Source organism: Symphalangus syndactylus, chromosome 14 (assembly GCF_028878055.3).
Source record: "Symphalangus syndactylus isolate Jambi chromosome 14, NHGRI_mSymSyn1-v2.1_pri, whole genome shotgun sequence".
Taxonomy (NCBI): Eukaryota; Metazoa; Chordata; class Mammalia; order Primates; family Hylobatidae; genus Symphalangus; species Symphalangus syndactylus.
The window spans coordinates 98,922,091-98,934,853 of NC_072436.2; the positions used below are offsets into that span (position 1 = coordinate 98,922,091).

Genomic DNA, 12,763 nt, shown 5'->3' on the forward strand with positions numbered 1-12,763 from the left:
TGGGCAGAGGTAAAGCTGACCCACCTGCAGGTGTTCGGGTGCTCCTGGTGACCCCTTCATGGCTGACATCTCACCATGAGGACATTACTCCACTGGGTGAGGGCTTCATACATAAGAAGCTGGTCTGTAAAAATGAGAAATTCCTTGGCGGAAAAGGGAGTCCCCATGTCTTTTTTGGGGACACGATATGGAGGGCCCAGCAGGAGGTGGGCACCATGGGTGGGAGCAGGGCCTAAAAACACTTTGTGATGACTTCAGAGTTTGCTGCTGAGATTTCATTCATCTTCCCCTGTGACACACGCATCCCCGCAAACATATACCAAGGATATAACTGAGGGCCAAGAAGTCACAACCTAAGAAACTGTCATTAGGGAAGAGTTTGCTGTGAAACATCATTTTATTAACTAATTTTATTTTTTACAAAAATAAACAATTTAACCAACAAGAAGTACAAAAGATTCTGGATATTCAAACTCAAGGAAGGGGGAAAGCCTGGTTTTGGCTGCTTTGTGGCTTTCATTGAAAGCAAATGAGGCAGAAAGGCCCCGGCCCCGCCACCTCCCCCAGGTCCTGGCTCAAACCGCACCTGCTCCCCGACCCCAGTCTTGGCTCATGCTGAGGTGTGCACCTCTGCCCCTGACCCCTGGGCTGGCCTGGGAGTGTCCCCTGTCAGGAGGTCAGAGATAGCCTCCCCAGGTACAGAATCACCCACATCCTGGAGCATCCCCCGCCAAGTCTCCTGTCCAGACCTAAGCTGAGAGAACACTCCACGATGGATTGTCCCCACGCAGCTCCCCCGCCTGCTGTGGCATGTGCAGCAGCAGCAGCAGCAGGGGCTTTAGCTACATTCTCACACTATTGAACAGTGATAGGGCTGCCCACGGAACTGTCCCAGGGAGGCAAACAGCCCCCACTGGGGAGACTAGCCTGAGCTTGCTTACAGCCCAGAGGGTTGGAGAGGCAGTCATCACCCCATGATTCCTGGACTAGGAGCCAGCAGTCCCATAGCTAGGCTGGTAAACTCACATTTTAACATTTGGCATTATTGCACGTTTGTCCTGGTCACATCGGTCTGTCTGGGATGTCAGCTTTGTCTGCAGGGGTTCCCAGGTGACATGCGGCACTGCCAGTGCAAGTCACTCCCTCCACAGGCAAGCCCAGCTGCTGAGGATAGTCAGCTGGTCAGCCGAGCCCTCAGAAAGGTCAGCCAGAGGCCTTCACATATGTGGTCTTGTTGGGATCAGGGACCACTTGGCTCCATCCAGTCTTGAAAAAGACCAGCTGCCGACCTGGGGGGCAGAGGTGAGAGGTAACAGGGCTAGATGTTTCTCTTCCTGGAGGCAGGACCATTCTCCCTAATTTGACTGCCTTGAAGACACGTATACCTCTCTCTCATCATCTCAGCACCTCCTCTGACTTCCAATGCGGGATCACTATCTATCAACCTCCAGAGAGGTCCTGCCATCTCCCTTGGAAGAGCTTCTCCCACTGGCTCACCTGTCCAGGTGGTCTGGTTGGTGAGCACAAAGGCTCGACACTGGGCATGGCTCTCACAGACATCCACGGCCTCAGCCAGGTTGAACACTGAAAGGAGGCAGCTCCCGTGGTGGTAGGATGGCCAGCAGCGGTAGTCTTCCTGGGGGATGGTGCTGTCTGGGATACGCTGGTACTCTGTGGGTTGGGGATGGAGTAAAATGAGAACTCTATATGCCTAAGTTTGAGTGCCCAGGGATGTGTCACTTTCTGAAAAGGGCAGCAAGACTCATTTCCTAGGTGAAAGCTAAAGTCCAGCCCAGCCCTCTAGCATGCAGATGAAGGCAGCTACCACTGTTGAAACAGGGCTGACTGCTCAATAAAGACAAAGCACAGACTTGGTTTTCAAGAGATACGTATTTCCCAAATCTAAGGGCACATAGCTCGGTCAGGCAGTACAAGATAGCAGGCACATGCAAGGGGGACAGACATATACAGGGACACATGGAGTCCCAGCTGTCTAGGCTAATTGCTGAGGCCAGGACATTTTAGACAGTTAGAGCCAGGCTTCTCAAACTTCAATGTGCATGTGAATTACCAAGGACTCTTGTTAAAATGCAGATTCTTTTTTTTTTTTTTTTTTTTTTTTTTTTTTTTTTTATGGGGTCTCACTCTGTTGCCTAGACTAGAGTGCAGTGACACAATCATAGCTCACTGCAGCCTTGAAATCCTGGGCTCAAGGGATCCTCCCATCTAGCCTCCCGAAGTGCTGGGATTACAGGTGTAAGCCACCATGCCCAAACAAATGAAGATTCTGATTCTGTAGGTCTGGGGTGGAAATGAGAATCTGTACTTCTAACCAGCATCCAGTGTGGCCTGCAAGGATTCAGAGCAACCCTCATTCACATTTTCTCCTGGCCTTGGGGAGAGAAGTTAGGCAAGTTCCTCAGAAGGGCCTGGGATGGGAGGGAGTCAGGGGTTTTTGAAGTTAAGAGGCATGCAAATGGACTAAAATGCAAAAAATCCATGGCTAGAGCGGGGAGGGGGCTGGAGGGAAAATCTGAGATCTCATTCGACAGAGAGAGCCTCAGAAGCTCTGAAAACTCACAATCAGTGAGCTGCTCAGCTGCTGGCCTCTTGTTTGCTCCTGTCTTTCCCACTGCCTGGAGAGCCCCAGCTCTGGACTGATAATGCAGAAGCCCTGGGCCTCTGGCCACCCCGCCCTCCTGCCTCCTTCTACCAGGGACTAGACCAAAGTCCAGGGCTGACTGTGATTTACAGCCCCATAAACGGCATCCTCAGGGACAGAGCCAGCCATTGTTCACCTCGTTAAACTTTATTTACAGGGCTAACAGGGCTCCCCCACCCCTAAGACTAGCCAGAACTCCTTGAATATGGAGCCTGCTCACCCCTCAACCCCTGCCAACCCCAGCTAAACCCCAGGGCTTCAGCAGAAGGACCACAGCCTGAAACCAGTGGCCAGAATTCTCCCCCTGCCCTTGGGGCTTCTTGGCTGGTTTCAGTGTGTGCCTTCCCTAACATCCAGTGCCCTTCTAGCCCCGGGAGGTTAGAGGAAGGAAAGGGAAGCAAACATATACTGCGTTCCAGCTGTGTCATAGGAACTGCACTAATTGCTTTCACACATTTCACCTGACATTTAATTCCCATAAGAATTTGGTGAGGTGGGTAATAGTGAACCCAATTCACAGATGAGGAAAGTGAGGTTCAAGGGGTAACTTGCTCAAAGTCATATAGCCAGTACATGATAGGGTGTGGAGCCATCCAGAGTAGGGGTGTCAGTGCCCAACCCCAGGTTGAAGGCAGAATTATAGTTGCTCTAGCTCAGCTAGAGATGGAACCTCAAATTACTCCATGTCAGCCCCTCCATGATTCTATGTGAGCCCCTACAGTGGCCTTTGGAGACAAGGGTCCCCAGAGAATGGGTGAGCCACTTAGCCTAATTGGGCGGGGTCATTCACCCTCCCACCTGTTTCTCGCTTCCCTGTGGATCAGGTTGGGGCCACTCACCGCTACTGCTGCTTGCCGTGGAGTTCTGCAGATACTGCCCACTCCGGTACAGGTGCAGCACCTTCTCCAGCTGGGCCAGGGTCTCGTCCACCCCCCACGCGAGCTCTCCTGCAGAGTGCAGTGTGGCTAAGACAGGATGCCTGGGGCTCCCACTCCTCCCTGAAGTCAGCAGCCAGCTGCTTCCACCTCTGCCTCCAGAGCCTGTGCCCCAGTGAACAGAGGGCCGGGGAGCGGGGAGGTTGCGGCAGAATGCCACCTTAGGAAGTGATGGTTTCTAGACCCCCTGCTGCCCTGGGTTATTTTTCTCCCCACTTTTGCTGGCGGGTGGGGGTGGGGTAGGTGCCTGGAAGCAGATGGGTCCTGGAGAGCTCACCTGTGGCGTTGACGATGCTGTCCAGCAGAGGACGCAGTGAAGGCGGGGCACTGTGAGGCAGGAGGTATGTGAAGAAAAACCTGTGGCAGAGGGAAACCAGTGGCTCAGGAATCCAGCTTTTGGAGACACATCCTTCCGCTATTCCAACCTAGAACGCTAACCTGGCCAGGGAGCCGGATCCCTCAGGCCTAGCAACCAGGCAGACTGCCGTGAAGTCTACTCAGCCTCGGGGGAGGGTTCTGGGCACATGCTAAGACCACACCTAACTTCATACTAACCAAAACCAGGGGCCTGCTTCCCATCCCTTCCCAGGACTTGCCCACTTCCCAGCCCCACATTATCCCCTGACTGACCCCCGGTGTCAGAGCAGCCCCATGCCTGGGGCCCAGTGAGGAATTTCCCAGAGCACAAGGGCCCGGGTGGGAAGGGAAAAGTGCCAGTTCCACCAGCCCTAGGCTCCGAGTCCAACACTATTTTAAGAAGCCTCCAGCTGCCACCCCCTAACCCGGATTCTCCTTGGAGCTGTCTATTTTTAGCCTCTCCATCAGAGGCCTGAATGTTCCCTTCTGGACAGGGTAGAAGCCTTCCCTTGCTCTGGTCAAGGCTGAGTCTCCCTGCCCAGCTGGCCTCCACTATGGCTCTCTTCCTGCCATGCCCTCCTGGCCCATTCTCCTTCGATGGAGTTCCCGAGTCGGGGGTGGAGGTCACCTGTAGGCATTATAGAGGTTCCGCTTCTCGTTCATGCCTTCGCACCAGCCCTGGGCTGAGCAGGGCAGGGTGAAGTTCCTGGCCGGAAACTCGAGTATGCAGTCGGTGCTGCCTGCACACGGCGTCTCCTCCACACGTGCGTCATCCAGGTCCGTCACTTTGAGCTCCCCATCCACCAGCACAAACTGCCGAGGGCGGAAGTCCAGCAGAGTGACGGAGCCCAGTGGGGAGTGGGCCAGGTGGTGGAGGAGGCGGCCCAGGCTCAGGCAGATCTGAGGGGCACAAGAAAAGACTGCTCACTGCTTTTCTCCTGGGTGGGGGTCTGTGGGACGTGAGGGCACCCTCCTTTTGGAATCTGAACTTTGCTTGTGGGGGTTGGCACTTCTCTTCTATGGGCCCCAGGGCTCCACAAAGGCCAAGGTCAGCAGCCTTAGAGAGGAGGCCAGTGATTTTCTATTAACTCTCGGCTGGCCTGACCCTGCAAATGATATGGAGTGGGTGGGAAACTGCAGCAGCGAGGGTCTGGGGATAATGCATCTCTTCCCTGAAGTTGCATCCTGAATGTAGTTTTAGTTCAGTGTATGGAAATAGCGGGAGGGTCAAGATGGTATTAAAGTCATTCCTAGTTCTAGGACACTGGCCCTCCTGCAGTCAGGCTGAGTGTGAGTGTGTGAGTGCTCCCCTCTTTAAGGTGCCAGCCCCCACAAGCTGGTGTGTACACGCGCACAAGGAGGGGTGAGGAGGGCAAGAGCACAGCATGTCGGGATCCTTTATGTCTTGCTTCTTTTTTGAACCCTTTGGCCGGTGGCTGAGTCAGCCTGTGCGCCTTCCTCCCCTCCCTCTGGTGGAGGAGGAGTGGGAGCTGCTTTGGAGGGCTGGCCTTCTAAGGCAGAACCATCCTAGCAAGGAGCCCAGGGCCCGAGCCCTCCTCTGAGCTCACTCGGAATCGATCCTCCCAGGAAGTTTGCAGCAGCTGGATCATTTCTACAGGGGCGCCCAGCTCCGTGATGGTGGTCAGGGTGTCTGGGATGTCCTCGCTGTCCTGGTAGCAGTAGCCATAGAGCTGGGGAAAGCCGAGGGCAGGTCATTAGGTCACAGGGTGGGGGTGGGGACAGGGAAGGGCTGGCCTGTCAGGTTCCCCCTCTCTCACCCCCCACCATCCCCAGGCTTTTGCTTCAGCTCAGGCCAGAAGAGAATGGCAGCGTTGCCTGGGAAGCATGCCCTCTCTTCCCTGCAGTCAGACTTCCTACTGACCATGTCAGCCCCTCACCCCTTCCGACTCAGGTAAATAGGCAGGTCTGGCCACTGTGAGTTAACCACGTGCCAAGTACCATGCTAAATTGCTCTATGTGCATAACTCAATTATTGTGATAACCCTAATGGGCACAGTAGGTGCTATTATTATCTCCAACTTCAGGTGAGAAGACTGACTCAGAGAGGTTAAGTTGCTTGCATAAGGTCGCACAGCTGATCAGTGTAGGAGCTAAGATGTGAATTTGTGCCACTCGGATTCCACAACCTATTTTTCTTTATTTTTCTATTTTTTTTTTTTTTTTTTTTTTTTTTTGAGACAGCCTCGCTCTGTTGCCCAGGCTGGAGTGCAGTGGCATGATCTCAGCTCACTCCACCTCCTGGGTGTGGGCGATTCTCCTGCCTCAGCCTAACGAGTAGCTGGGATTACAGGGGCTTGCCACTGTGCCCAGCTAGTTTTTGTAGTTTTAGTAGAGACAGGGTTTCACCATGTTGGCCAGGCTGGTCTCAAACTGCTGACCTCAAGTGATCTGCCTGCCTTGGCCTCCCAAAGTGTTGGGATTACAGGCGTGAGCCACTGCGCCCGGCCACAATCTGTTTTTTCTAAGAATGCTGTTTGGTACTACACAAGCCAGCATACGGTTGGGCATTATCCTTCCTCCCCTCCTCCAATCTGTATCTATCCCTCATCATTTCTTCCTTCTGGCAGCTTCAATTTTCTCTGCGTGGGTCTTGAGGGAGGAAAAGCAAGTTCCCTTAGATTGGTAACAAGTGTTGATAAGAACAAGGTACCTAAGGGCACATCCCCAGGTGTGTTTTGCATATGAGTGATCGGTGGGGTTGGTAGTGAGTGATGATTCCTCCTGGAAGATCAGTTCTTTTGGGGTTACGGTCACAGGGAACTGCCCACTCTATGTCATCTGGGGAGAAGCTCTGCACTGCCCAGGGACTTCTGGGAAGCACAGCCTGACTGTCACTACCACCTTAACAGCATCCACAGGCTTCCCCCTGGCTCTTCCAACATACTCCACAGCAGCTAAGGGCTCGTATGGTGCTCAAAACAACCAGCACCCTGTAGGCTAGAAACACAAAGGCCGAGTTGTCCAGGCCCGACTCAGGGAGAGGAGAGCTATGCGGTGGAGGGGTGGATATCCCTGTGCACTGTCACCCTCATACCATCATTCACACCCTCCCCAGAGCCACTCCAGGTCCTCACATGTCCTCTTCCCGCCCTAGGAGTGCCTCCTCAGCTCCCCGTCATCCTGCTGGCATGGGGGAAGGCCTCACTCTTGGGCTGTGACTTGGGGGGCCAGGGCAGCTCCAGGCACCCTCTTCTCTCTCCACCCCCTCCCCATTAGTCCAGGGAGGCCCCAGACCCTGGTGGGGTGGGGGGAAGGTAAGGGGAACAGCCCTGGGGCCTGGTTCTCATTTTCTTGCCCAGAGTCTGAGCCTTTGTGGGAAACTTCTGAAGGTTATTAAACACCCAGAGGTCGTTAAATGCGCTGTTAACGAGGTATTAATCAACACCCCTCAGGAAAAAATAAAAAGACACCATTAACCCCCCCAGGAAGTGTGAGGTTGAGCATTTCAGTCACATCTTTTGTTTGGTTGGGAGAAGAAATATACTCTAGCGGGGCCAGAATCTGGGCCCAGGCAGGCCTGGGGGCCCCAGGATGACGTGGAGGGGAGGAGAGAGGTGGGGAGAAGTTGAGGGGAGGTAAGACCCTTGTGCCCTTTGGCCCTGGGCTATAGAGGAGTCAGTCACGTGAGGGAGTGTGTGTGCGTGTGTCAGGGGCGGGATGGGGAGGGGTCAAAGAAGATGGATAGAAAGATCTCGCCCAGGCAATCCCCATGACCAGAGAAAGCCCTGGGAGGTGCAGAATGGGGCCTGCTAGCCTGGGCATTTTCTATTAGAATCCACAGCACCAATTCTGGGCTGTTCAGAGAGGGAGGGTGGTGGGCCTGCACCACTAGGAACTCTAGAAATGTTCTCTGACTCCTCCCCAGTTCAGCAAACAGTCAAATGGTTTTGAAATTCTAAATAACTCAGAGGTATTAAAGCAGCATTATTTCTAGTTCCCTGTACACCTGCCCTGAAGCCTCCTGGGCAGGAAGACCCCACTGTAGGCTTCCCTGCCAGCAAAGACAGCCGTGTTGAGGAAGCCAGAGTGACACTGGCCTGGCGGTCAGAAGATGAATGGGGGAGAGCCACCCTCAAAGTAGTTCCTAAACTCACACTAAAGGGCCCCCCACTTTTCACTTTTCCTAGGTAGAAAGGACCTGTGACCCTCTCTCCCTTAGCAACCCTTGTGCCCTGGGGCCACTAACTCTCGTCTGGGACTCTACAATAAAGAGTCACACAGCTAACCCCAGACAACCCTGGTCTTGGTTTGGTGAGGGAAGGGTGAAAACTACTCTTGTAATTTTCTCTTTGGTGCCTTCAGAATTGGGCTGGGGGCCTGACATTTCAGAGGAGGACCGTCCGGTGATATATGTGTGGGGCGTTAGCTGAATGCTTGTCAGGAAGTTTGGGCTGGCGGGAAGAGTGAGGGACAAGTTTCTTAAAAGACAGGAAAGCACATCAAACATCAAACCCGTCTGAAGGGAGAGGGGTCTTGAGTCAAGTAACTAAGACTTTATGTCCTGCTAAGTCACTCAAGACTTCTCTACTCCCTCAGGATCTGGCTGACACCCTAGAGTTTCCAAAAAGTTCCCAAAAGTCCCTGGGAAGTAAACAGTACAAGATCCTCCCAGTTAGAATGGCCACGTAACCAGGGGCTCACTCCCTGAAGCTGCAGACACAGTGTGAGCTGTGCAGCCAGGCTTCACTACACGCAACTGTTGGTTCTGCCCGAGCTCCTGAGACCAGTTTGAGGTCCAGGGCCCGGTCACAAGTGTCTGACCAGGGTTGGGGAATACAATGCGGGAGGGGGAGACTGGGAGCCAACAGAAGTATAAACAGCTTTTGGGCCAGTCTCTCCTGCTCTACGATGCCTACCCATCTCCCTCCAGGGCTGGGGTGCCATCTCATTCCTAAGGAAAGGAGAGAGGGACTCCTGGGTTTCCAGTCATTTCTGCTGGGTGAAGAAAGGTTAGTTTGAGTGGGCAGGTAGGTGGAAGGTGTGTGCAAGACTCATCCGTTGGGGAGGCTGCACACACCCATGTTCACCGGGCCAACAGCGGTCAGGGATTCCCCTCTGTTTGCTCAGACATGTGCAAAGGGAATAGTCTGTCTAATCTTAGGATGGAGGGAGACCTGAGAGAGAGGACGTGGAGTGTTGGGGCGGTGCTGGGACTGTGAGAGGCCCACTGTAAGTCTAGCTTGGAGGGGACAAGGTGGGGGTTTCAGCTCTCCCCTGTGTCTCCAGCGAACAGGTGAGGCAGAGTCCCACTGAGTAGGAACCTGAGCATTCGGCCTTCTCAACCTTCCAGACTCTTGGCTATCTATATACACTCAGACAGTGTGACATTTAGATCCTCAGGTCGCCAGTCTGTCCACGGAGCTGAGACCTTGAGGCTTCTCCAGGGGCTCAAGGACCCACTTTAAGGCCTGGGGAGCCCTTAGTTCACTTCTGGGAAGGACTGTGTTCCCTTTTTCTAGCCTGCTCCCCAGCCCCCTTCCAGTGTCTTCTGGGTGGCGCTGGAGGTGGGTGGGTGGGGAGACTCTATAGGAATCAAGCATGACACATGGTCTCTTTCCAGCTCTTCCCAGCCCCATTGCTGTCCTGTCTCAGTTTCAAAACCAGACAAATCACTGGAAGTTGAGAGAAGTTCCATCAGGAAGGGGGACTTTATCACACAGTTGGAATCCTGACTCAGGTGTCTTGGCTTAGGGTCACTTTGGCTTGGGGCAATATCCCTGGTGTTCAACCTCCTAAGTCCAGCCCGGAGTAGAGTCCTAAATCCTAATGGACTGCCCCACTCCCTGAGTTTTGGGAGCCTCTGTCCTGGCCTGTCTTTAAGAGATGTGTGGAAGCCGAGAAACCCAGGAGTTCTTCGGTAAAGGGACGCCCACTCAGGAGTGAGAAGCAGGGTGGTGCAGTGGGAAGGGCCATGGTCCGGCTTCTGCGTCTAGCTTAGCCTGGGCGCAGTCACCGGCACTCCAGATCAAGGGGTTCTCTTCCAGCCAGGTTGACAAGGTCTTGGGCACTCCCAGCCAACACCGTTACCCCCGCGTCCCCACCCTCGTACCTGCAGCACGTTGGGGTGCCGCAGCCGCTCCAGCAGCACCATCTCCTTAAGCAGCTTGTGGGCCGCCAGCCGATAGCAGCCCCTCCGTACCCCGAACTCGCGCACGCAGCTGCCCAGATCGTGGCCACTAAAGTCCACCGCCTTGAGCGCCACCGCGGCGCCGCCGGGCAGGCGGACCCGGTACACGGCCTTGGTGTAGCCTGAGCCCACGTACTGCGCGCCGGACACGTTGCGAAGCGCGGCGCAGCCCAGGCGCGGGCCCGGGCCGGGGGAGCCTGGGCCGGGAGCCGGGGGCCAGCCTGGGGCGCCGTCGGGCAGGGCCCGGGCCCAAGGGGGCCGGGGGCGCGGCAGGCCGGGCCCGCCTGGAGCCAGGTCCATCAGGCGTCGCCGCTCCGGCCGTCCCGCCCCGGGCCCGGGGCCCCCGCGGGAATAGCGCTGCACCTCCTCGTAGCGCGCCCGGATCTGCCGGGCCAGCTCCCCACGGCCCCCGCGACGGCCCGGGCCCGGGGCCGGCGAAGGCTCAGGGGACTGGCCTGGCTTCGGAAGCTCCGAGCCCGGAGCGAAGAGCACGTTGAGGACGGAGCCCAGCAGGAAGGAGGCGCAGAAACCCGCGGCCACTGCCGCCCGCCGGCGCCGCATCGCTCCCCTCCCCCCGGCCGGCCGGCCCCGCGCGGCTTCCCGGCCCCGGCCCCGGGCGGCTCAGGCTCCGAGGCGGCTCCGCTCTGCGCCCCGCCGGCCCCCTGTCCAGCCCGCGCGCATGGCCCCGGCGGCCCCGACCCCGGCCCCTCGCGGGCGACACATCGGCCTGACACTTGCCTCCCTGCCGCCCTGCCCCCGCCGCTTATAAGGCCCGGAGCCGCCCCCGCCCCCGCCCCCGCCCCCGCCCCCGCCCCCGCCCCCGCCTCTCCGCCTCCGCCTCCGCCTCCACCTCCCAGCTCCCGGCCCCAGCCCGTCCTCGGCGCCGCCCCCTTCGGCCGCCCGGCCCGGCCTTCCCCGCTGACTGACAGCGGGACCTCCTCCCGCGGCCGTCCGGGCCTGGGAAGCGGCGCGGAGGCGGCTCCGGCCCTGCCCAGCCCGCGGTCCCCCGAGCTCCGTCTGGGAGCGGGGGAGGGGGCGGTGGCGGCCAGGAGGCGCGCAGGGCTCCGCGCCCAACGCGAGAGCGGATAACGGGGCCGGGGCGGCCGGATAACGGGATCGGGAGGTGGATAACGGAGCCGGCCGGGCGGAGTGGGGGGAAGATAAAGGGGCGAGGCCGGCGGGTAGCGGGCTCCGGAGGGGACTAGCAGCTAAGTCCGGGGTGCGGAGATCCGAGTGAGCTCAGCGCTCCCTCCTGGGACTGGGGGCCTCGGGGCGGTTTGGGCGCAAGGAAGGCGCGTGGACCCCGCTTCTCGCGGGTGGGGCTGGGGGTGGCGGCTCCTCGCTCAGCCCCGGATTCCGTGTTGGGGCGATGGTGAGGGGGAAGCGGGCGCAGCCGGGCCAGCACCTGCGAGCGCGCGTGGGACAGGAGCTCTAGGCATAGAGGAATGCTCGTGAGCTCGCCGGAGATGCCCTGTTCAACTCCTTTTACCAAGTGTTTCTGATTTTCCTTGCCCATAAAGCCCCAAATGCAGCTGGGGGTCGCTCCCTACCCCCCAGGATGCCTGGGGTCTGACGGGGTCAGCCGCGTATCAGGAACCATGTGCATGCTAGTAGCTTGCGCAAAGAGTGCGTTTGTGCCCACGGGCGGCTGTCTGTGGAGTGTGTGCTTCGGCGTGTCTGAAGGGGCCATTGTGTCCGATGAAGGGAATGTGTACCTTGTGTGTAAGTTGGTGCTGACGCCACCAGAACTTCGGTCCCTCCTCCTCCCTCCCTGATTGCATCATTAGTGCTAATTGAGGGGCTTTCACACGCCAGTGCATTAGCTGTTTGGAGTGAGCTCCCCCCTCCTGGGAGAGATAAGCCGCTGCCCCTCCCCCTCTCAGCTCTCCTCTTCCCCGCTGCTCTGAAACTGCCCACCTAGATCCTCTCACCTTCCTGGGCAGCTTCCTGCCTCCCTCTGGGCCAGGTTAATCTCTGTCCTCCTCACAGTGTCAGCGATTGGCTGGGGAGGGGTCAGGGAGGAGAAGGGTCTAGAGCCTTTTTTCTGTAGGTGGGGGTGGGGGGGGGGTAGTGTGTCCAGGAAGGGGAGATTTTCCCTGAAGAGGTTTGGCGTTCCTACAGAATGCAGTGTCTGTGATGAGAAAGGGACAGGAATTTCTGCCCTGTTCCTTTGGACATGGAAGGACCGAGGAGTGAGCTGAGTCCCTGATCTCCAGCCTATGATCCCACTGAGGTGGGCCTTCCAGCCCGGACTCCTTGTTCTCTATGGCTTGGGGAGTTGGGGCCCAGTCCGACTTGGCAAGCATGGAAAGGCAGGGTGAAGGAAGCCATGATTCCTCCGAGAACACTGGGTCTGGTGGAGTCCGGTCTGTACCGATAGAGCTGTTGTGCCCCGCTCTGGGCCGTGACTGCAGGCTGCAGGGTGTCGGGGGAAGGCTCTGAGCAGATGCCCTCCCCAGCCTTACACCAGATGTCTTTGGTCTAATTAACTGTGCTGGGAAAACCAACCTGGGTTTGTAAACAGAGCTACTGGCTAAAGTCAACAGGGAACAGCAGCAAACAGCAAACATTCCCCTCACACTCAGCCTCGGTCCAATTCAGGCCCCTGAGGAAAAGGGGGAGCTGGGTGGATCAGGAGGCCCCGCCCACAGCTGAATCAGG

At 57.2% G+C, this 12,763-nt stretch overlaps 1 protein-coding gene across 1 annotated transcript; it reads right to left on the bottom strand.

Moving 5' to 3' along the window:
* Nucleotides 1-367: 367 nt before the first annotated feature.
* On the bottom strand, nucleotides 368-10,844 carry PKDCC (protein kinase domain containing, cytoplasmic). The gene is made up of 7 exons (XM_055242505.2): nucleotides 10,025-10,844; nucleotides 5,523-5,645; nucleotides 4,583-4,854; nucleotides 3,875-3,954; nucleotides 3,502-3,609; nucleotides 1,498-1,671; nucleotides 368-1,289 (listed from the first exon to the last, which is right to left on the bottom strand). The coding sequence occupies exons 1-7, from the start codon at nucleotides 10,661-10,663 to the stop codon at nucleotides 1,204-1,206; spliced, it is 1,482 nt and encodes a 493-aa protein (XP_055098480.1). The 5' UTR covers nucleotides 10,664-10,844; the 3' UTR covers nucleotides 368-1,203.
* Between the last annotated feature and the right edge of the window lie 1,919 nt (nucleotides 10,845-12,763).

Bases quoted from the DNA above. Each gene is read 5' to 3' on its own strand.
- PKDCC (XM_055242505.2), bottom strand. From the start codon at position 10,663: ATGCGGCGCCGGCGGGCGGCAGTGGCCGCGGGTTTCTGCGCCTCCTTC. The intron at 5,646-10,024 runs GTACGAGGGTGG...GGCTTTCCCCAG, and splicing joins GGCACCCCAACGTGCTGCAG to CTCTATGGCTACTGCTACCA. The intron at 1,290-1,497 runs GTGAGCCAGTGG...TCTGCCCCCCAG, and splicing joins CAACCAGACCACCTGGACAG to GTCGGCAGCTGGTCTTTTTC.